The sequence below is a fragment of the Capra hircus genome, chromosome 20 (assembly GCF_001704415.2).
Source record: "Capra hircus breed San Clemente chromosome 20, ASM170441v1, whole genome shotgun sequence".
In the NCBI taxonomy this organism is placed as follows: Eukaryota; Metazoa; Chordata; class Mammalia; order Artiodactyla; family Bovidae; genus Capra; species Capra hircus.
Window position 1 is genome coordinate 26090756 of NC_030827.1, and position 24936 is coordinate 26115691.

A 24936-nucleotide genomic window follows, 5' to 3' on the forward strand; every position below is an offset into this window, starting at 1 on the left:
CTCCTCGGTCAATTGTTCCTGATTCAGTCTCCACGTAGCTACCATGTGTCAGACGCACGTCTTTAGTTTTTAAACAAAGGCTGACTGTGGAGTCTGTAGGGAACAACATAGCACCTTATAGCAAGAATCTGTAACAAAAAGTGTGGCTTTGCCCCTTCAAACTGTGGGAATTTATATTAATGACAGCAAATCTTACAACAACTGATGCTGTATAGGAGGCTTTCTGAACATTATTAAGTTCCTTTGCCAAATGGGTCTGAGATTATTTTATCTCCATTTTATAGATGGAATCACTGAGAGAGATGAGCAACTTACTAATATTCACATGGGTCATGAAAGCCAAGCATAACTGATTCTGACATACAAGCTCTTAACCCTTAGGCTATTTATTCTCTTTCCTAAATAGTGGCAAGAAGGCCTGGCAAAGGGCCCAGGTTGGGAAAACTGTCTGAACAGATGAGTTGGCTTCCAGAATCATAAAAGAGTAAAAACTGGAACCTGAGGGTCAGACCCACACCTACTGAGAAGTGGGTTGTAGGCCCTGGATGTGCTGTGTACAGTCGGTTAAGAACAGCATGTGTTCAGATAGTACCAAGTATGGTCATTCAGGCAGCTTCTGTTGTACACCTTTCCTATCTATCCTTAGCTTATTCCAGAGAAACACACCGAGAAATGTAAGTTGAGTGCTTCTCAGCTAAAATTTAATCATTTTGTTCTTCTGGGCCTCCAGCCGTAGAGCTGCATCACTAGCTACGCGTTTTCTCAGTGAGAAAGCTCAAAAGGCCACCTGCTGTTTCCTAGTAAGTCTTCCCTGGACACTGTCTCGGCCTCCCTTCCACCTCACCCCAGAATTCAGGGTTGGATAACCTCATGGTGCTGGGGCGTTATGACATCTCTACCACCACCGTGAGAATTAGGGTCCCTGCCCCTGCTCCCATTCATCAGACAAGAAGAAATGAAGCCTCTGTGCAGCTATATGCCATTTAATGAGAAATTCATGACAGGGCTTGAGGGTCTCACACAGAATACATAGAAATCTCTGGCGGCACCACCCCATATTAAACTCTTACCACAAAACAGTAGAGGACAGTGGCAACCAGACCATCATGTCTGTTGAAGAACAGCAATGGTGTTCTCACTGTGTATGACTCATTCTTTAACTACTAAGAACCACATTAGTAAATAGGTAGTCATAGGTCATACTAGCGATTACAGGGAAGGTTTGAAAATCCACTGCCCACCTCCTTTTTTGGCAGTGTTTCCAGCAGCTTCTCCTCCTGTCTTGCATCCAGTGAAATCCTCATTCCTGACAACTCTCCCTCAAAAGGAGAGGGTATGACATCACCCGTGGCTACTCCGAGGGAACTGTGACATTCTCAAATTAATCAGACAGGAAGATGAGGGAGGCAGGTATATTTATCTACAAAAGTTTATGTAATCAGCTATAGCAGGAAGAAACATGTAAGGAGAGAATGTTATAAAGGTGGGGGACAAGGCACCTCAGCAGGTAAACTAAGTGTGGCGAAGCCTCTCTGAAGTAACAGATTTAATTTAATCACAACCAGGCAAAGAGCTGCATGAACAGTTGTGTGTGCTGATTCTCAAAACAGAACAAAATCCCAAGATATAAACTTCTCTTTTCCTACAGTGAAACTGGGAATTCTTCCAAGACTACTTAAAATAACACTTACTGTTCAATTATCTTGTGGGAAAATAGTGATTATATAGAGTTCCAAAACATAGCCAATTTGCCCACCTCCAGTGGAATTCAAAATACTTTGTTTAGTTAGTAAATAGTATTTATGGTGGTGTAGGTAGTTTTAAACCCACAATCCAGGGGCTGTTATAAATATCTTCCTTTGGTCTGTGAGTCTCTAAACTCTCCAAACATTTCTTTGATACTAGATATTTTCCCAGAGATTACCAACAGAGGTGCACTTAAAATACTAGGGCAAAGCATGTTTTATTTGATTAAATACATGTTTCTTGAGGCCCTAGGAGACTGACATGTTGTACAACTCTAAGGAGTTCCATTCCCACATGAATGGTGTGCCTGGGCCTTGTGCAGTGTACAACCTGTGAAGCTGTACATAGTTAGCCAGGCAAACTATGTGCCAGACTCAATTCTAGGCACTGGGGATACATTAGTGACTATAAATTAGTCAAAAATTTACGGCCCCAGACTTCTCTGGTGGTACAGTGGATAAGAGTCTGCCTGCCAATGCAGGGGACTTGGGTTCTATCCCTGGTCTGGGAAGATTCCACATGCATGGAGCAGATATACCCACGCTGCACAACTCCTGAGCCTGCATTCTAGAGCTGGAGAGCTGCAACTCCTGAGCCTGCATTCTAGAGCTGGAATGCCTGTAGCCCTTGTGCTACAGCTGCTGAAGCCCATGCACCTAAAGCCTGTGCTTCACGACAAGAGAAGTCATCAAAATGAGAAGCTGCAACAAAGAGTGGCCCCATTTGCCTCTGCTAGAAAGCCCATGCCCAGTACAACTAAAAATAAATAAACATTAATAAATACATAAAATTAAAAAAATTATGGCCTCACAGAAGTTACCTTCTAGGGGGAAAAACAGACAATAAATGTAATGAGCAAGTAAGACATATGGTAACGGTGATCAGTACTTTGTGGGACAAGTGAGGAGGGCAGGGTCAAGAGTGTGGGGTGGAGGGTGTTGCAGTCTTTATTAGGAGGGCCAGGAAAGTGTCACTGAGGAGGTGACGTTTACGTAAAGAGTTGAAGGAGGGAAAGGAGTAACATCTTAAGACTCTGGTGGAAGAGAAGTCCTGACTCTGAGAACAACAGGTGCAAAGCCCTGTGGCTGGCACAGAATGCATGAGGGGGAAGTGGTGGGAGATGAGGTCATGTTAGTAATGGGCCTGGATCACAGAGAGCCTTGTATGAAACTGTAAGGACTTGTTTTTTCCTCTGAGTGGAAATATGAGAAAGCCACTGGAGGGTTTTGAGCACAGGACTGAGACGATCTGACACTTTTTAGGAGGATTTTGAAGGTTCCTCTGTTGAGAATGATTGCATGGGAGTGAAGGCGGAGCACGTGAAGCGCTTAGAAGGCACGTGGCACGATGCAGGCGAGAGCTGATGCCAGGCTCCTGTGGGGCTGGCAGAGGGAAGGTGGTGACAAGGTGGTAACGATATACTGTAAATTTATTTTGAAGGTAGGACCAGCAGTATTTCTTGAGAAGTTAGTTTTTGAATGAAAACAAAGCAAAGGGTAACCCCAAGGTTGTCGGCAAGAATTAAAAGTAACCAAGTGGCCATTGTCAGGTAAGGAGGATATGGTCAGTAGAGCAAGACTCCAGCAAAGGAAGCTCAGAAGTTCAGAGGGAGGTATTTTCAGTTGGAAATGTCTATCAGCCACCCACAGAGTTGTTTTGTCTGGCAGTAGAAGCCTACTAAATGTAACACCCACATTAAGATGAGGCATTTCAAAGCCTATAGCTTATAAATATTATTCCTAATACTGTTTAGTTCCAGGCCACTGACAACACAAGGAGTCCAGTGAGTTCCATATGGCTACTTGCTTGGAACATAAAAGGAGTTTGTCATGGGAAGAATTCACCTGGAACGATTTCCCATCTCTAGGAAGGAAGAAGACAGGTAAGAGTTCATTTTTAGCTCTTGGTTGGGAAGCACCGCTACTATAATTTACTAGCTAAACTCTAGCATATGTTTCAAGGCAATTTTAGCCTCCTGGCCTCATTATGCTGCCCCAGACTTCTCTGGCTGCCAGGCTGCTTCCTCAAATAGTGGGATGGCTACATCCTCAAGATCTTTCAGTCCCCCGACGCAGAGTCCACTGACCCCATTATTGCTAGAACATCTTAAGCCTATTATAGTTTTATCTCACAAAACCCTGGAAATCAGCTTTTGCACTGGAAGCAAATGAATCAATAAAAACTGATTCTGTTACACTGACTCATCCAACATGAAGTTTTCCTGAAGTTAAAATCAAAAGCCAAAACAGTCAATTTAATGCCTTGTGACGATATAAATTCCACATGCTTGTGCCCCGGTGGGGAGGAAAGGAATGCTTTTAAGGTCACACATTTTTATGTCTCAAAGTCCATGAGACAGTACCTTTTAAATAGATGCTTCAGCAGATAGCTCTCAATGGAAAGAATTGGAAAAGCAACAATATTTGTAAACTATAGTTTATAAGGCACATTTTAACGTGCATTATCTTCTTTCATCCTTATAAATATCCTGTGAGGTCAAATATTATAAATATTCCTGTTTCCATATAAAGAAATCCAACTCTAAGAGTCTGATTGGCAACAGAGCCTAGATGTGCACCTATGTCCTTTCACTCCAAACCTCCAGTTCTTTCTGTCATACTAAGCTGGCTTAGAACCCTTCCAGGGGAGCTATCACTGTGGTTCCATCATCTGGGTCCTAACCAAATTAACAAATAGGTCCCACCTATGCCACTTAGCATTTACCAGATCCTTCTTAAGACAGAGTCAGTGGATGGAAAGTTTCAGACAAGTATCCACCAGAAAGGGGGGGTGGGTGGGAACGTGTGTGTGAGTGTGTGTGGGAGTGTGTATGTGTCCCAGCACCATCATGAATGAACTTGTTCTGAAAACAGACCTTCAGGCATTAACACAGAGGGAAGCTTAAAATGATAAAACTAGGTGGTGAGTGAGGCTAGATGTGAAAAACTGATTCTTTTGAAAATACCCTGATGCCGGGAAAGATTGAAGGCGGGAGGAGGAGGGGACAACAGAAGATGAGAGGGCTGGATGGCATCACCGACTCAATGGACATGAGTTTGGGAAAACTCCGGGAGTAGGTGATGGACAGGGAGGCCTGGTGTGCTGCAGACATGACTGAGCAACTGAACTGAACTGACTGAGGCGGTGAGGCACGGAGGATTTTCACAGATCATTGAAGGTCTCCAGAGTCTCTGGCTCAGCAGATCTATTCCACAGGCAAGTCACAAAAGGTGGGCATGTATGTGTGACCCCGTTTGCGGATACACATACAAATTTGTGTCCAGAGCTGGGGAAGGAAGAAGTTAGTTGGAGCAGGGAATATTTAAAGTGCCCTTTCTAATATAACGCAAATCATTGAAAAAAATGTAGCCATAAAGATGATTTTAACTTAGTGGAAAAAAATTAGCAACTATGGTTTGACAAAGATAGGTAAATCAACACTGGAGTGGTCTATGGAGCTCTAAAAGGAACTTGGTTGCCTATCTACCCTGGCCCTACTGCCAGCCATGGGAAAGTCATTGTTGACAGGAGACATACCACTTTGTAGACCTAGTAATAGTGTTAGTTTAAGTATATGACAATAGCATAATAAATAGCCGTAAAAATATTAATGGTAAGTTTTTTAAACTTAAAAATACAAGAATATATTACAGTCAGACTTTGTAGAGTCAAAAATATGACTAAGTTAGAAGTCGGTGAAAATAACTAAAATGTAATAGAACAAAAAGAAATATATATGTCATGGATTTAAAATAAAAGCAAACCTTATGAATAAACAAAGTAAGCATGTTAAATGGCACTGCCAGAAAAACCTAATAGCAAGAGAATTTTATCTTTAGGAAGAGATATAAAGGATGATGTTGGCTGATATCTAAAGGCTGTATAATGAAAGACAAAGATGATTATTTTGGAAAAGGGATCAGAATAGCATTCTTGGCCAGGAAGAAGAAGAAATGGACCAAAATTAATCTAATATTGCATGGGAGCTAATCCGTGACAGAAGAGAAATGGCTGAGGACAGAGGTGGGGAGGAACGAGTCATTAAAAATCCTGATTTTGCTTCTAAATGTGTTTACACAGAGCTCAATGGCACCCCACTCCAGTACTCTTGCCTGGAAAATCCCATGGACAGAGGAGCCTGGTAGGCTGCAGTTTTGGGGTCACTAAGAGTCGGACACAGCTGAGCGACTTCACTTTCATTTTCACTTTCATGCATTGGAGAAGGAAATGGCAAACCACTCCAGTGTTCTTGCCTGGAGAATCTCAGGGACGGGGGAGCCTGGTGGGCTGCCGTCTATGGGGTTGCACAGAGTCGGACACGACTGACGCGGCTTAGCAGCAGCAATGACAGTATCTCATATATGCGCAGTAGTTTAGTTTTTGAAGTGTTTTACTTTTATTCTCTCACAAAGCACTAAAAACTTCTGGTTTGGTCAGGATGCCTTTTTCTTTGTGATCCAGAGAGGCTCTGTTACTCTTCCAAAGTCATCCAGCTGATGGTGGGGAAGCTGAGGATAAAAACCCTTTTGTTCTAGCTCTTGGCTCATCTGACAAATCTCTGTCTATCAGAGAATGAAAAGACAGATGGGAACTGTCATCCCAGGTAACACTTTTTATAACAATTTTTAATTCAAAATGCTGAATGAAGTTCATCTTACTTTATAAACTTCACATGAAAATTATATTTAAATATTATTTATAAATGCCAATTACATTCTCCCATGTTCTTCCCTGGACACGAAAAAACATGCCCACTTGGAACACCTTATTTCTGTACTAATCTGTGTGTGTGCATGCTAAGTCACATCAGTCGTGTCCAACTCTTTGAGACTTTATGGACTGTAGCCCACCAGACCCCTCGGTCTGTGGGATTCTCCAGGCAAAAGTACTGGAGTGGGTTGCTATGCCCTCCTCCAGGGGATCTTCCTGACTCAGGGATTGAACACGTGTCTCTTGTGGCTCCTGCACTGCAGGTGGATTCTTTACCTCTGAGCCACCAGGGAAGCTGCTTGTAGTAATCTACCCTATGCTTATTACTTCTTAGCTCTGTAAACTTAGACGACTAACAAAGCTTTCTAAGTCTCACCCCTTTATCACTTATAAAATGGGTAATAATTTGACAAAACTCTTAGAGTCATCATGAGTATTATGTGTTGGCTAAGAATTTACTAGTATTGATATTGCCAATATACTATATGACATAATCATTGCTGTTTGTGCAGAACTGAATGTTACTTCTCTATTGTTTATCTAAAATTCCCTTATAAGAGGTATCTCATACACCGTGTTATATTTATAATACACATAATGCTTTACTACAATTTTTCTTACTTAAAAAGTAGAATCTATAATATATATAGATGGAAGGGTTTTTATTTTTGGCTATGAAATATGTTCAGGGCTTCCCTGATGGCTCAGTGGCAAAGAATCTACCTGCAATGCAGGAGACACAGGAGATGCAAAAGTATAATAAATAAAACCCAACAAAGGACTCAAGAGCATTTTGTTAAAATCTTATAGATCCCTGTGTAAAATATGCCTATACATTCTTAGAAACATGGGGCAAATGGAACAGATAAAGTTTGTACCTTGAAATAGCAGAGTGTGACTTAAGAAAACTCTTCCCTGGGTTGGGAAGATCCCCTGAAGGAGGAAATGGCAACCCACACTAGTACTCTTGCCAAAAAACTCCACAGAGAGAGGAGCCTGGCGGGCTCCAAAGGGTCACAGAGTTGGATATGACTGAGCAACTGAGTGAGCATGACACAATTCATTATATTTTTCCTTTTAAAGAGCAAGTATGCACTGGTCCTCACTACAACAAGAAAGTACATTTCTACAACTGGAAATACCCTCAATCCCAGACAGTCCTCGTCACACAAGAGATTGCAGTGTTCTAAGATTTTTGAGTCATACAATGAGTTCAGATGATTCTTGAGACAGGCCCTCAGATTAGACAAACAGAAACAGTACGTATCACCACAAGCTTCCAGGAAATGACTTTAAATGTATCACAGTCCTTTGTACAACTGTGATAAGGATTGCACCACCCACATCTGAACATCCTGTATATAAAATGATAGCTCCAAAGTAGGGTGACCCTTTGCCTACACTGGAGGGAGAACAGACCACAGCTTTACTTACAGGAAGAGGAGTGTTGTGGAGCTCTACTTGGGAGGTAATCATGCTTTTAAAATCATCCAGCTCATAAGAGACCATGAAAAAGTTTCAGAAACTTTCAAAGCATATCACTACTGTCTTTAAAGTAAAAGTCCACAGTGTAATAAAAGTATAATAAATAAAACCAGCAAAGGATTCATGATCATTTTGTTGAAATCTTATAGATCCCTGTGCAAAATATGCCAATACATTCTTAGAAACATGGGGCATATGGAACAGATAAAGTCTGTACTTTGAAAATAGCAGAGTGTGACTTAAGAAAACTCAGGCTAGAGCTTTAAGTGAGTTTTCAGAGGGCAGGAAAGAGCCGAGAGATGAAGTTTGGGTTCAACAAGACAGATTGTAAAGAAAGCCAAAGTGAGCTGAGGAGAAAACTACCAGCACAGCAGCTTTATTTTTGTACTCCCTTTTTACAGTAAGGGAGTTAAAAAAATAGAGAGAGATGCGTGTGAGTATTACATATATAAAGTCTAAGGGAAAAAGACTCATAGTTATTAAAGGAATTCATAGTAATATCACTTTCTGTGCCCAAAGTTAACTTGATTAATATCAGAAGGAAACTCAATGTTAAAACAGTCTTTCCCACATCTGCTACTCCCATAATGTCTGTGCGATTGTCATAAATTAGGAGTGGGGAGGGGCACAGTGCCAACTGTCAAAACAAATAGGCCATTCTGGATTCCAAGTTTCCTAGTATTTTCCTTGATCCCGAGAGTCATGAAAGCTGCTGGTCCTAACCTCGGCCACCCCAGCACTGCAGCGGGAAAACCCACTCACACCTGGATCCTGCCCCAGCCCTGCCCCCTGGGCAAGGAACCCAGCTGGTGTCAACTAGTGAGAGAAGTCAGGAAGGAATTCTGTCCCTCTAGCATCTCAGGTCTTAGGAAGGGAAAATGAGCTCTCGACAGTAAGTTAATATAGCAAGTGGCACTAGAGGAACGCAAATGCTGTTGACTATGGGGGTTGGCATTTATGCCCCTGGCATTATTCATGGCTGCCTGATCTGCACATCCATCCTCCTCACGGACTCTATTCCACACGCCTTAAAGTCAAGGACCATGCTTTATACTTTCTGCCCCTCATATAGCATCCAGCCTGTGGTGCATTAGATCACATCCATGACTTGGATGTTAGGAGGCCAGATCAGGGAGTGACCTAGGCTAGCATGTCAGGCCAGCTTATGTTCTCTTTTCTTCCTGCTTCACACCCCCACAGGGTGTAGCCCCCAGGTAAGACCTCCCCTTCTCTGCTTCCTGGGGGTGGGGTATGCACATACCAGCTGGTGGTTATACTAGGCTTGAGGAAAGAAGTCCTTGATAAGCCTTACCATACATCTTAACAGAAAGCTCTGTGTTGATGTATCTTTCTGTAATGTCCTGAGAAGGTCAAGGCAGGATTTAGAAATGTCTGGTGTCCTTGGTTTTGAAACAACCCTGTCAGCACCAGATTCTCACCACAAATTAATACATTTGTCTTTTTAAAGATTTTTATTTTATATTGGAGTACAGTTGGTTAGCAATGTTATGTTAGTTTCAGGTGTCCAGCAAAGTGATTCATTTATACATATGCATACATCTATTCTTTTTCAAATTCTTTTCCCATTCAGGTTATGACCTAGTATTGAGCAGAGCTCCCTGGAATGTGTTTGTCTTCTAGCAATGCTTTCTGCACTTAAAGGGAATCCTGGAGAGAGAAAGGAGACAGGGCCCACTTGGCCAGCACTCTGCCTGCTAGATCTCTGTCACCTCTGTCTTTGGGTAACTTCCAACCCACAAAGTGGCCAGTGGCTGAGCTGCCAGCAATCCTTGACATCTCTAATAGCATCTATTGCTGATGGTGGCTCTTTCTCTGCCCCAGAAAAACTGCTACTTAAAAAGAATCACCTCAAGTTTAATGCCAGGTTGTCCTCAGCAAGGCCAAGCTTACAAAGTGGACCATCAGAACTCGTCTGAAGGTCTTGTTCAGCTTCTATGTCAGTCGGTCTACAAGACATCACTTTGTAGACTACCTTGAGTGAACCAATAGAACTAGGACTTTCATTCGGTAATCAAGAAAATAATTACTGACCCTCTACTCCACAGCAGCTGCCACTCTGGGTTCTGAGCACACACCAGTGCCCAAAACAAGGTGCCTACACTCAGAGACAGAGAAGAAGATGGGTCATGGGTGTACAAACACATAAAGATAATTTCAGACAGTAACAATGGCTATTCAGAAAATAGAAGGCTAGAGACGACTGAAGTGGTTGTGAAGTGCTAATTCAGACAGGTTGGTTCTGAAAGGTCTCTTTGAAAAGGAGGCATTTGAGTTGAAACCGAGAGATAAGAGCCAAAATCTTGGGAAGACAGCCCCTTCCAGGAGAAAAGCAGTGCACCAAAGCTCTGAAGCAGGAACGAGTTAATACTCTTCTCCTGCTTGTTCACCTCCACTCTTAAGACCCAGCTCATGATTCACCTCCTCTACGATGCCTTTACAAACATACTGCGCTCTTGAGTATCATTTCATTTTGTTTCCCTACCGTACAGATAGGCACACACCAAAATGTCAATCATTGGGATCCTGAATGTTTGTTTGAATTCCACGTTTTTAGAGCACCAGACATAAGTTCATGAAGGAAAAGGGGTATAAATTATAGCCCTTATTTGATAAGCTAATAACTGCCTATTTAATCATCAGAAAAAGCTCTAAATGAGTCAGGATCTGCCTGGAGTTTTCTGCTGCAACAGGGAGCATGAATGTTTGCAGGGACCCTTGGTCACCTGGAGTAGGGAATGCTGACTTTAAATGAAGCCAGTAGACAAAGCTTTGCTGAAGGAGAAAATGTAGGGAACAATTCTGCCATCTAGAAATGGTCCAGAGGTAGCGCTAGCTAGTAGAACACTTATAAAACCTAATGGATACCAGTTTACAGAGTAAGGAAGGAAGACAAATCTGTCCATCTACCTACCTGTCTATCTGTTTATCTATCATCAAATGGTCAAAATCTGGTATTATGAATTCACAAAGGAATATTTAGAGAAAACTTTCTATCTAGGTTTTTTTTTAAAAGTACTTTTAAGTCATTCCATTAATTATCAATCTGATATTTACCAAGTCTGAAAGAAAAATTCTTCATTTAAGGATATTTGAGGGCTACCAATTAATAACATTTTCATGCATCAATCTGAACAAGCAATTGTAGTCAAATATTAAATTTATTTAATGACTTTACTGAAAAGATAAAGAATGTTCTTACCAGTTGCCTTTTGGATTTATAAACTGCTGCACTGCATAGCCAAACTGTTCACTTGAAGGACCAGAAAATATCTTTGCTTTTGGGAGACCAACGTTGTATGCCACACAACAGTTCAAAATGCCTATTAGAGAAAAATGAAAACAGTCCATATTTACCTTTTGTGAATATAAGGTTGTAATATAATTCTCAAAGGCCACTTAAAAAAAAACTGGTTGAAATAATAATTATTCTCCATCAATGTTTACCAAGAGTTTTGAGTATTAATTTGAGGCCCTGGAAGCAAGCTGAATACGTTATGTGCACGATTCACTATTTCATTTGGCCTCATGGCAACTCTAGAATATGATTGCTATTATTATACTTGCTTTGCAGAAATTTCTGAAGTTGTTGGAAATACAGGTAGAAAGTCAAAAGGGAAGGCCAGGATAAGGCTGTCTGATTGAAGAGCCTGAACTCTTAAACCACATATTACCTTTACAGATTCTTAAGTAACTCTGGTTCTATTTGTCCTTCCTAATGCAAGAAGACTCTAAGCCACCCGAAGGCAGGGTCAGAGGGTTATCTTCTATTTCTCCTGAAAATCTTGACATGAACTATATATGAAATGTCCGCTGGAAAAACATTGCTGACTACATCAAAGGAGGTTAAAAAAACCACACAGCTGCTTGAAAATTGTTTCATTTCTTTCAGAAGGGATCACTTTTGAGGATGAAAATGTAGGGAAAGGGGTCATGTGTTTTATTCCAGCAGGAACTACAGAAGTGGTTTTGCTTTTTGATGTTTCTTTCTGAATACTTGAGAAACAATATTCACTTTCAAAAACAACAAAGGCCCTGATAGGATAAAACCTGGATAGATCTTTTTGAAAAACCTTGTTTTTGATGGAAAGAAAAGAGGGAAAAGAGGGGGTAATGAAGACCAGCCTCTCTGACACTGATGACATTGACACTGGCTGTACTGCATTCTGGAGAAAGAAGGTAGTGTGGACATTAATGTTCTTCACAGAGATGGGATGGGGTTTCCCAGGTGGCGCTAGTGGTAAAGAACCCGCCTGCCAGTACAGGAAATATAAGACACGTGGGTTTGATTCCTGGGTTGGGAAGATCCCCTGGAGAAGGAAATGGCAACCCACTCCAGTATTCTTGCCTGGAGAAGCCCCATGGACAGAGGAGCCTGGTGGGCTACAGTCCATGGGGCTGCAAAGAGTCAGACATGACTGAATCGACTTAGTGCATAGAGATGGGAACAGGCTTCAAGCTGTTTGAGATCAGCAGTTATCTTTGCAGACACTGAAGGCAATGTGAGTCCTTCAAAACTGACATCAACTATGTCAACTGTCAACTGAAAACTATGTGTCTTCACAAAGGAATACTCTACTTTCTGGGCAACACTGAAAGTGCATTATTGTTTCCGGCATTGACAGGATGGAGGAAAAGGGCTGGCTCTCCTATTATGCCCCTGTACTTCGGGAGCAGATTCAGAAATGTGCTCCAAAGGAATAACGAGGTCAGTAATGAAGCTTTGGGGAATGAAAGTAGTTGATGTCCCTCTTCACATGCCAAAATCATTCCACCATAGGTGTGTTCACTCAAAAGTACACAGCTCATTATTGGCTTTTTTTTTTTTTTTTTAGAAATAATGTGCTGTCAGAAAGAGAAGGACAAATAATTTTCAAACACTCTAAAGCAAGCACTACACAGCTTTACATTTGCAAATTTTCTCTTTAGTATCATTTTTTCAAATACACCACTCCACTATCCTTTTCAGGAAATTAAATGCAAGTGAAAATAACACAGTATTGGAAGCAGAGAACCAGAACTGACATTCAGAATACTGGTGTTTCCAATCAAGAGCTTAACTTTGCCCCATAGTACAGAACTCAGTAAATCTTATTTAAATATGTTACAAATTATCTAACAAATCAGTAAAAGTTTGGGGAGGTAATGCAAACTGTCCCCCTTTAAAATATATAATGCTTGAAAAGCCGCATATGGATATATATATATGAAATAACCTCATTTTCTCCCCATTAATTAGACATTGGCAGATCATGTCATAACATGAAATCATGATAGGCTACATTTTATCACCTAGCAGTTAGATTTTACTACATATATATACATATATGTGTGCATATACATATATATATACTATGTATATACATATATACATGAACATGTATCAGTTCAGTTCACTTTAGTCACTCAGTCGTGTCTGACTCTTTGCAACCCCATGGACTACAGCGCCCCAGGCCTCCCTGTCCATCACCAACTCCCAGAGTCTACCCAAACTCATGTCTATTGAGTCTGTGATGACATCCAACCATCTCATCCTCTGTCATCCCCTTCTCCTCCTGCCCTCAATCTTTCCTAGCATCAGGGTCTTTTCAAATGAGTCAGCTCTTTGCATCAGGTGGCCAAAGTATTGGAGCTCCGGCTTCAACATCAATCCTTCTACACCCAGGACTGATTTCCTTTAGGATGGACTGGTTGGATCTCCTTGCAGTCCAAGGGACTCCCAAGAGTCTTCTCCAATACCACAGTTCAAAAGCATCAATTCTTTGGCCCTCAGCTTTCTTTATAATTCAACTCTCACATCCATACATGACTACTGGAAAAACCATAGCCTTGACTAGATGGACCTTTGTTGACAAAGTAATGTCTCTGCTTTTTAATATGCTATCTAGGTTGGTCATAACTTTCCTTCCAAGGAGTAAGGGTCTTTTACTTTCATGGCTGTAATCACCATCTGCAGTGATTTGGAGCCCAGAAAAATAAAGTCTGCCACTGTTTACACTGTTTCCCCAACTATTTGCCATAAAGTGATGGCACCAGATGCCATGATCTTCATTTTCTGAATGTTGAGTTTTAAGCCAACACTTAAAACTTTTCACTCTCCTTTTTCACTTTCATCAAGAGGTTCCTTAGTTCTTCTTCACTTTGTACCATAAGGGTGGTGTCATCTGCATATCTGAGGTTATTGATATTTCTCCCAGCAATCTTGATTCCAGCTTGTGCTTCATCCAGCCCATTCTTTCTAATGATGTACTCTGCACATAAGTTAAATAAGCAGAGTGACGATATACAGCCTTTACATACTCCTTTTCCTATTTGGAACCAGTCTGTTGTTCCATGTCCAGTTCTAACTGCTACTTCCTGACCTGTATATAGGTTTCTCAAGAGGCAGGTCAGGTGGTCTGGTATTGCCATCTCTTTCAGAATTTTCCACAGTTTATTGTGATCTACACAGTCAAAGGCTTTGGCATAGTCAATAAAGCAGAAGTAGATGTTTTTCTGGAACTCTCTTGCTTTTTCCATGATTCAGTGGATGTTGGCAATTTGATGTCTGGTTCCTCTGCCTTTTCTATAACCAGCTTGAACATCTGGAAGTTCACGGTTCACGTATTGCTGAAGCCTGGCTTGGAGAATTTTGAGCATTACTTTAGTAGCGTGTGAGATGAGTGCAATTGTGCGGTAGTTTGAGCATTCTTTGGCATTGCCTTTCTTTGGGATTGGAATGAGAACTGAGTTTTTCCAGTCCCGTGGCCACTGCTGAGTTTTCCAAATTTGCTGGCATATTGAGTGCAGCACTTTCACAGCATCATCTTTCAGGATTTGAAATAGCTCAACTGGAATTCCATCACCTCCACTAGCTTTGTTTGTAGTGATGTTTCCTAAGGCCCACTTGACTTCACATTCCAGGATGTCTGGCTCTAGGTGAGTGATCACATCATCATGATTATCTTACACACATATATAAAATATTAGTTAAAATGTAAATCATATCATCTTTCTGCTTAAAATACCCCCAATGTCTGTGAATAAAATCTAATTTCCTTACCACAGTTTCAAAAGTCCTTCATGATCTGGCCCCTATGTATCTGGTGACTTTCACTTTTCACCACCCTCTCCAATCACTGTATTCCAGCCACAATGGCTCTCCTTCTGTCCCTTGAACACATCCAGTTCACTCTGCTTATGGCCTTTGGAGCATCCAGACCCACTGCCTAGAGCAGTCTTCTCAACTCAGTATTTATGTCCTGCCATCTATCCATCATTCAGATCTTTGCTCAGATAGGTCTCTGCTATCCTTGTAGAGACTGCCCCTGACTCACCTACCAGTTTACGTCCTCCTCGATCATCATGCTACTATCACTGCACTTACCATCCGAAACGATCTTGTGTATCTGCACTGTTTTGTCTCTGCTTGCCTAGTAAAACCTAAGCGACTTAAGAGTCCAGACCTTATTTCTTTTATTCACTCTTATTTTCTCAGCACCTAGGATAATATTTGTTGTATGAAGTAAATTTTTAATGAATATATGTTATTTGATGACAATATGGATATATCATCAATTTTGCCTATATGAATATAGGCAAAATTAAGAGAAGATAATTCATAATCATATCATTCTAATGCAAGTACAGGTAATTTGGATATACTATTTCCTTCTAATATTTTTTCCAATATATAAACCATAATGTATATTCCCACGTGTAGCCTACTATTTCTTAATGCTTATGTTGGTCTGCCTACATCAGAATCATCTTGATTCATTTGATCCCCACAACAACACTGTGAAACAGCAAAACTAGGGAGGTTATTAGAGGTTAGACACCTTTCTTGCTCACTGTCACTCAGTTGGTGGCTGAGATCTGAGTCTTGGTCTGGCTCATCATGTCAAGCTTATAGTCCAGAATTTCTATTCATAAATAGTCTGCTCATTTTTCTCACAAAACATGATCTTCTCCATCACAATGCCTTCATCCCACTGATCCTAAATCTCTTCTTACCTGATACATCAATCCCTCCCTGAAGAGCCTGCCCCTTTTGATTAAGTCTCTCTGTTCTCTATACTTATTTTTTCACATATATATTTACAACTCACTATGTCACCATTTCACACTTAGCCTATGATGGCTAATTAGCTTTTACAAATTTAATGTAAGTATTCTAATTCAATGTCTATTTCCTCTTTACAATCCCACTGCTTACAGTAATGTGTTCCTATGTCTGTCATAACTTAACTGAATCATATGGAAAATGACAACCTACTTGGTTCATCCTGTTTCCTTACATCCTAAACATGCCCATATGCTAAGAAATGAATCATTCAAAAATATTTCTCCAATTCCTTTGTGCTAGGCATTTTCCTAAGTCTTGGGGACAGAAGCTTTTTAACTTATGTGCAGAATATATCATGCAAAATGTTGGGCTGGATGAAGCACCAGCTGCAGTCAAGATTGCCAGGAGAAATATCAATAACCTCAGACACGCAGGTAACACCATCTTTACAGCAGAAAGTGAAGAAGAACTAAAGAGCCTGTTGATGAAAGTGAAAGAGAAGAGTGAAAAAGTTGGCTTAAAACTCAACATTCAAAACACTAAGATCTTGACATCCAGTCCCATCACTTCATGGCAAATAGATGGAGAAACAATGGAAACAGTGAGACTTTATTTTCTTGGGCTTCAAAATCACTGCAGATAGTGACTGTAGCCATGAAATTAAAAGACACTTGCTCCTTGGAAGAAAAGTTATGACCAACCTAGACAGCATATTAAAAACAGAGACATTACTTTGCCAACAAAGGTCCGTCTAGTCAAGGCTATGGTTTTTCCAGTGGTCATGTATGGATGTGAGAGTTGGACTGTAATGAAACCTGAGTGCTGAAGAATTGATGCTTTTGAAGTGTGGTATTGGAGAAGACTCTTGAGAGTCCCTTGGACTGTGAGGAGATCCAACCAGTCCATCCTAAAGGAAATCAGTCCTGAGTGTTCATTAGAAGGACTGACGTTGAAGCTGAAGCTCCACTACTTTGGCCACCTGATGTGAAGAATTGACTAATTTGAAAAGACCCTGATCCTGGGAAAGATTGAAGGTGGGAGGAGGAGAAAACAGAGGATGAGACGGTTGGATGGCATCACTGACTCAATGGACATGAGTTTGAGTAAACTCTAGGAGTTGGTGATGGACAGGGAGGCCTGGGGTGCTGTAGTCCATGGGGTCGCAAAGAGTTCGACACGACTGAGCGACTGAACTGACCTAGTGACAGAAGCAATGAACCAAACAGATAAGACCTCTGCTGTCATTGAGCTTCCATTCTTGTAACTGGAATAAGAAATAAAAAATTATATTATCATGGGATAAGTACTAAATTTCAGAAAGGTACAAAGAACTGTGACCCAAGAGTTAAGAAGAGGATAAATCTAAATTTGAAGGCTTCATTCATAGAAGAGGTGGCAATCTATACGGACCTTAGAGGATGAGCTGGAATTCACTACACAAAGAGGAAGACCAAGGTCTTTCGAGGCCTAAGGAGCATCCTGCTGAATACTATGGGGACATGAAAGAGAAGAGAACGGGGACAGGAAAAAAGTGGCCCAGCAAGTCACAGATTATTGATTTATACTTTCCAGGTCTGTATTAGATGCAGCGCGTTTCAAGGTCATGTCATTACCCAGAGTGTAACTCTTCCCTCCGGTCCTCATGTGTATGCTTGTGAATGCAGGAAGTACTTATCCAAGGTAGTGTGTATTTGTTGTGTATTTGTTGACAGTAACCAAGCCCAAGTATTCAGTGAATCTCACCCATCCTTACTGTAAAAATAAGCAATGCGTGGTCCTGGACGGTTAACTAATTTCCTCTCTGTTCACAATTAAAGGGGGCCTTTCATTCTTGATTATAACCTGGCTTGTTGTCATTTTAATATCCACAGGCAAACCAGATTGTTAAGCACACATTGATTAATGCAAACTTCTATTTTCTTCCACTCATTTAAAAATTTTATAGCACCTCCTGTCTAGAGAGTTCCTGCTCATCTCTGAAATAGATTTCTGGGAAACTTTAATAATTTAAGAATTAGTTTCAGCAAATATGGAGTTCATTCTCCCACTTTATTCTGAAAGCTGATTTTAAGTTATAAGGTTACAGATGAGATATAGTTAACCCAGTTTTGTTCTCAAAATGTAGTGAGGCTCAGAAAGAAAAAAATCTTTTGAAAAAAAGGGCAGAAATAAATGTATTAAACAAAACATGTCATTCTATATTTGGCAGCAAAACTTTGGGGGGAAGTGTCGACGTCTATATCATTGTCAGAGCTTAATGACAAATATTTGCAGTAGAAGGAGGACAGTAATTTGTGTAGCTATTGCAAAATTTAAGAATATATGTTAAAGGGCAGGTGGGGCTGGCTTTTCATGGAAGATATTCATTTGCAAAAAGATCCAGAGAGATAAAGGGAAAAATTCAATTTAACAGATTTAAGACCAAAAGCAAGAGATAGAATTGGACAGAGAGGAGTATTTTAAATTAGGACTTTCTTAAGGCATTCTGGCCCATTCCACAGATGCATGCTGGTATTTGAGGAGAGGAAATACCTCTGTTAAAGAGTTAACAAAAATATAAGAACTCTTTCAGATATAAAATAAGTCAAGGGGATGTAAGGTACAGCTTGGTTACTATAGTTAATAATACTGTATTGTCTGTTTGAAAATGTATAAGGGAATAGACCTTAAAAGTTATTATCACGAGAAGAAAAATATATAATTACTGTGGTAAGAGAGCTTCCCTGGTGGACCAGCAGTAAAGAATCCACCTGCAATTCAGGAGATGTGGGTTCAATCCGTGGGTTGGGAAAATCCCCTGGAGGAGGCAACGGCAACCCACTCCAGTACTCTTGCCTGGGAAATCCCATGGACAGAGGAGCCTGGCAGGCTACAGTCCATGAGGTTGCAAAGAGTCGGACATAACTTAGTGATTAAACAACAACAACAACAATAGATGTTAACTAGACTTACTGTGGCAACCATTTGGCAAATATACATGTATCAAATCACTGTGTTGAAAACAACTGAGTCAAAAAATGGGAAGATCGAAACAGACATTTCTCTAAAGAAGATATATCTTCCAAAGAAGATAATCAAAAAACATATGAAAAGATGCTAAACATCCACTAATTATTAGAGAAATGCAAATCAAAATTACAATGAGGTATCGTATCAGTCAGAGAAGGCAATCTACTCCAGTACTCTTGCCTGGAAAATCCCAGGGATGGAGGAGCCTGGTAGGCTACAGTCCATGGGGTCGCTGACTCGGACATGACTGAGGGACTTCACTTTCACTTTTCATTTTCCTGCATTGGAGAAGGAAATGGCAACCCACTCCAGTGTTCTTGCCTGGAGAATCCCAGGGACTGGGGAGCCTGGTGGACTGCTGTCTATGGGGCCGCACAGAGTCGGACACGACTGAAGCGACTTAGCGGCAGCATCATATCAATCAGAATGTCCATCATCAAAAAATCCACAAACAACTATCTGGAGAGGACGCGGAGGAAAGGAAACCCTCCGAGACTGTTGTTGGGAATGTAAATTGGTACAACCACTATAGAGAACACTATGGAGGTTCCTTAGAAAACTAAAATTAGAACTACCATAACTATCATATGATGCAATGATCCCATTTCTGGGCATATATCCCTGAGAAAATCATAATTCAAAATGATACACACACCCCAATGTTCACTGCAGTACTATTTACAATTTTCAAGACATGAAAACAATCTAAACATCCACTGACAGATGAATGAATGAAGAAAATGTGATACTTACATACAATGGAATATTTACTCAGCCATAAAAAGAATAAAATAACTGTCATTTGTAGCAATATGGATGGACCCAGAGATTATCATACAAGTGAAGTAAGTCTGACAGAGAAAGGCAAATATCATATGATGGTACTTATATACGGAATTTAATAAAAATGATACAAATAAACTTATTTACAAAACAGAAACAACTCACAGATCTCAAAATCAAACTTACAGTTACCAAAGAAAATGTGGCGGGGGGGTAGTGATAAATTGGGAGATTTGGATTAATTTATACACACTGTGCTTTGCTATGCTGTGCTAAGTTGCTTCAGTTGTGTCTGACTTTTTGCAACCCTAAGGACTATAGCCCACCAGGCTTCTCTGAACATGGGATTTCCAGGCAAGAGTACTGGAGTGGGTTGCTGTGCCCTACCTCTAGGGGATCTTCCCGACCCAGGGATCAAACCTGGGTCCTGCAGGGCAGGCAGGTTCTTTACCACTAGTGCTACCTGGGAAGCACCAACATATAAATACGACTATATATAAAACAGACACCTAATAAGGACTCACTGTACGGCACAGGGAACTCTACTCTATGTTCTGTAATAACCTATATGAAAAAGAACCTGAAAAAAATATATGTATATTTGCATAACTGATTTACTTTGCTGTAACAAAGAAACATAACACTACAAGTCAAGTATACGCCAATCAAAATTTTTTTAAAAATCACTGCACTGTACACTTGAAGCTAATATTATATGTCAATTATATCTCAATAAAAAATAAAATCCACATTACTCATGCACATGAACTCCAAGGCCTGCATCTCTGTTAAAGTGTCAGCACAGGGTGTCACTGCTCTGAGGGTATGGAGCACACCTCTACCCTATGCCTGGTGGACTGGTCCTCAGAAGCTGCAGAGGTATTGGCGGAAGCAGGGGCACAGGGCAGTGAGCTGAGCATTGCAAGGACAGCAGAAAGGTGCAGCTGTCACCAAGATATAGAGAACCTCTCTTAGGGGACAGCAAAGGTTCCCAGCAGAACTGGGCTGAAGAGTCCAGGAGAAACTCTTTCATCTAGATCAGGGATGGGTGAAACTCCAGGTATGGTCTATCTTAGGGTAGATTTCTCCCAATCTGGGCGTCTATTAACCTCAAAAATAAGTTCTCTGCATCTGAAAAAGGATGGTGTAAAAATATGTGATAGAACTTTCCATTTAAAAGGAGAGATTCGAAGGAATAAAGGGGTCAATGGTACCAAGAAAGTTTAACATAGCAGGTCAAATTCTATTAGGTTTTAAGGTCTGAAAATAACCCTCTATTAGTCAAGGCTCCATCCTCTGGGCCTGCAATAGCTCTACTAGCCTCTGCTTCTCTTTCCCCTTCAGTCTGAGAGTAGCATTTCTGCTGAGACAACATTTCTGTAAACCTTGTAGGTCTCTTGTATATGTCATGGGGATCTGTGCCATTAGACAAGAGGGCTCTCCACAGACCTTTCCTGGATAACTCTTTCTCACTTCCTGGCCTCTGTGAGATGGTTGAGAGGATCCAGGAATCACACGCCGAATCCATTCAGCAAAACATTTTCCTACCACACCCTTGGCCTTCTCTTCAGAGCATTCTCTCCTAACAATCAGTCTCCTAACGTTTGCTTTTTAAAACAACTATGGATATAGGCTGAGAATTTCTTAAATAATTAAGTACTGTTCTTTTTTAAAATTAATTAATGAATTAATTTTTGGCTGCTCTGGGTCTTCATTGCTGTGCGGCCTTTCTCTAGTTGCAGCGAGCAGGGGCTACTCTCTCGTTGTGGTGTGCAGCCTTTTTGTGGCGGTGGCTTCTCTTGTTGTGGAGCATGGGATCTAGAGTGCACAGGCTTCCGAGGCTGAGGCACACAGTCTCAGTAATTGTGGCTCAGGCTTAGTCGCCCTGCTGCATGCGGAATCTTCCTGAACAGGGATCGAACCCGTGTCTCCAGCATTGGCTGGTGGATTCTTAACCACTGGACCACCAGGGAAATCCAGTGCTGTTCTTTTTTGTTTAATACTTTCCTCAATTTATCTTTTCTCTTGCACTTCACTACATTCAACGAGGGAAAATGCAGGCTGCCCCTTCAACATTTTGCTCAGAAATCTCCTCAGCTAAATGTCTAAGTTCATTGCTTGAAAACTTCCCACACAACAGGAGGACACAATCAGACCAAACTTTCTGCCACTATAAAACCGGGCTCACCTTTCCTCCAGTCTCCAGCAACATGTTCCTCATTTCCTTCTGAGCCCTCACTGCAAGTGGCTTTGATGTTCATGTTCCTACCAACATCCTCCTGAGGCAATCTTCAAAGCCTCAGGTTCAAAGCCTCTCAGTCTATATACGGTAATATTCACAGATTTGAGAGACTGGGATGTAGAAATATCTTTGGGGGGACTACCATTCAACTCAATACAGTGGATCTGCCAGCAATGCAAAGTCCAGACAGAGGTCTGCCTGGGTTGTGTTTGTAGAGAGAAGCCTTGAGGGCGAGGCAATCTCACTCTCCAGGACAAAAAAAATGGGTGTGCTGACTTCTTGCTGTAAAACAGCAGGTCACCAAATTTACTTTTCCTCTCTCATAATGCAGCCTACTGAGTGTGCAGGCTTCCGTTTGGACCCCCTCCCGTGGCCCTTGTGAGCCTTCATGGGGAAGCACAAGGGGAACTGGTGTAAACATGCTCGCACTGCCTGCATGCTGTGAGTAATAGTCCTTGCTCTCTAACTCAGGAATCTCATGTCATCTGTCGGCGTCCATGAAACGGCAATGGGCTAATGTATTTGCTTGTACATAGGATAAAACCAAAGAGCAGGCCTGTCAGAGTAGAGAAGAAACACTCCCCGGTCTGTATACTGAGGACTGAATGATAATGAAAATGGATGTCTCCTGGGGGTTCAGACAAATCTTAGGGGAGCAATGTATTTTCCTACTAGGGTGGAATAGGGATTCAAAAGAAGTATCTTTCAATTTTAAGAAGCAAAGGGGCTTCAGCTGATGTCTGGGCCATGATTTCATAATTTGTTCTGCTTTGTAATTTTATGGCTACTTTTTTTTCAATGGTGTGTGCACGTAATTAATTTATGTGATAATTACTCTGCTGCTGCTGCTAAGTCGCTTCAGTCGTGTCCGACTCTGTGCGACCCCATAGACGGCAGCCCAGCAGGCTCCCCCGTCCCTGGGATTCTCCAGGCAAGAACACTGGAGTGGGTTGCCATTGCCTTCTCCGAATTACTCTGCATTCATATTAAAAAAAATATGTGTATCACCTCCCTGCAGAAATGAATGTATCACTATGCAGTTAAGTTTTAGGGGGTGTTATGGATGAGTTGTATCTTCCTCAGATTCCCACATTGAAACCCTAATTCCTAATGTAACTATATATGAAGATAGGACCTTTAAGGAGGCATTAACAATTGGGTTGGGCTTCCTGGGTGGCTCAGTGGTAAAGAATCTGCCTGCAATACGGGAGCCACAGGAGATGCAGGTTCAATTTCTGGGTCGGGAAGATCCCCTGGAGTAGGAAATGGCAACCCACTCCAATGTTCTTGGAAAATTCCATGGACAGATGAGCCTGGTGGGCTACAGTCCACGGGGTCACAAGGAGTTAGACACGACTGAAGCGACTTAGCAGAGTTTGCTACAGCAGGCACTGCACCATCCATCCCAGCCAATAATTGGGTTAAAAGAGATCATAAAGGTGGGAACCTAATTTTATAGGACGGGTGTTCATTTAAGAAGAGGAAGAGACACTGGATCTCTCATTCTCCATGTACATACAGAGGAAAGGTCACATGAGGATGCAGCCAGAAGTCTACAAGCCAGGAAGAGCGGCATCACCAGAAACCAACCCTAAGGGTCCCTTGATCTTGGAATATTAATACGATCTCCAGAACCTTGAGAAAATAAATTCCTGTTGTTAAAGCCACCCATTCAGGTGTATCTTGTTTTGGCAGCAACTATAGCAGACAAAGACTGGGGAGAATAGGATTATATTGATATCAGACATTTTCAGTTTTCTATGCTGTATTTCAAAGACAAGCCTGTCATATACAGATGCACATATACAAAACAGATATATACTAATTCAAGTTTATATCTTTTAAAGTTCATATATTGTACAAAAAAATACAAGTCATTTTTTTGTGACAAAGCAAACATATCAAGTATCAGAGTATTGTGGCACATTGTTAGGTGATTTTGATGCCCTTTTACAATTCTTGACCTTGCAGGCAATCAACATCTTCAAAAGTCTATAGCAATTGCTTCTTAAGTCCGTTTATTATGACTTAGCGCTTCCTAACAACTCAATAAATTCTCTTTTTTTCACAATGATGTTGGAGGATGAGCTGCTATTTGGCAGACTCACTGGCTCCCAGTGGCCGAGAGGATGGGGTGAAGTACTGGGGTACCAGCTCATCAATTCACTTTCTATTTTAACATTAAACTCCTTTTATGTGAAAGGAGAAACTCCTGTATCTTCCTTTCCCTCCTCAGAACAGCATTTGTGTCCATTTAGCAAGTCAGAGCCTGTGGAATAGCTTGCTCATTAACACGAGAGGCCTGACACATCTCGAGGCCATGTATGGAGACAGCAGACACAACTGAAGTTAGTTTTTCTTTTGTTACATCTCTGTTCACAGGCCATTTCTCTATAGACTTTTGGTTTTCCCCTATCATTTTAGCCTGCTCACTCTTCTTCTAACTCACCATTTGCATCTCTTATTGTGATGTACTATCTTGAAATGTTATACTGTTCTCCTGTGTAAGCTTTGTCTCAATAGTTACATAATCGTTGTCTCCCCATCCTGTCTGACCTCACCTCCTACCCTATCTTTTTAGCTCACTCACCTGGCTCTTCCTTAAACTCACCCTGACATTTGTCCTTTTGTTTTGTCCCTTCTGCGTGGAACCCTGTTCCCAGAGAGCTTCCTGTTTCTGCATCAAACATCAGTGTATCAGAGCTGCCTTTCTTCATCACCTGTGGTGGTCAGCAGGTCCCCAGTGGGCCCCATCTCCTGCTGTCTGCGCTTTGGTGTGATCCTCTTCCCATGAGGGCAGGATCTGTGACTCCAAACCAACTGAGATGAAGATTTGAAATGTAGAATCAAATATCATAGAGTATTACTTTCGTATTTACATGACATAGAATTATAA

The 24936-nt window shown here is 41.2% G+C and overlaps 1 protein-coding gene across 1 annotated transcript in view; it reads right to left on the bottom strand.

Annotated features, from left to right (window-relative positions):
* The window catches only part of ITGA2 (integrin subunit alpha 2), a 109043-nt gene that overhangs the window by 66700 nt on the left and 17407 nt on the right, over positions 1–24936 (bottom strand). The window contains exon 2 of the mRNA XM_005694721.3: positions 11162–11282. Within this exon, the coding sequence (XP_005694778.2) occupies positions 11162–11282 (121 nt within the window). The remainder of the gene's footprint in view (positions 1–11161; positions 11283–24936) is intronic.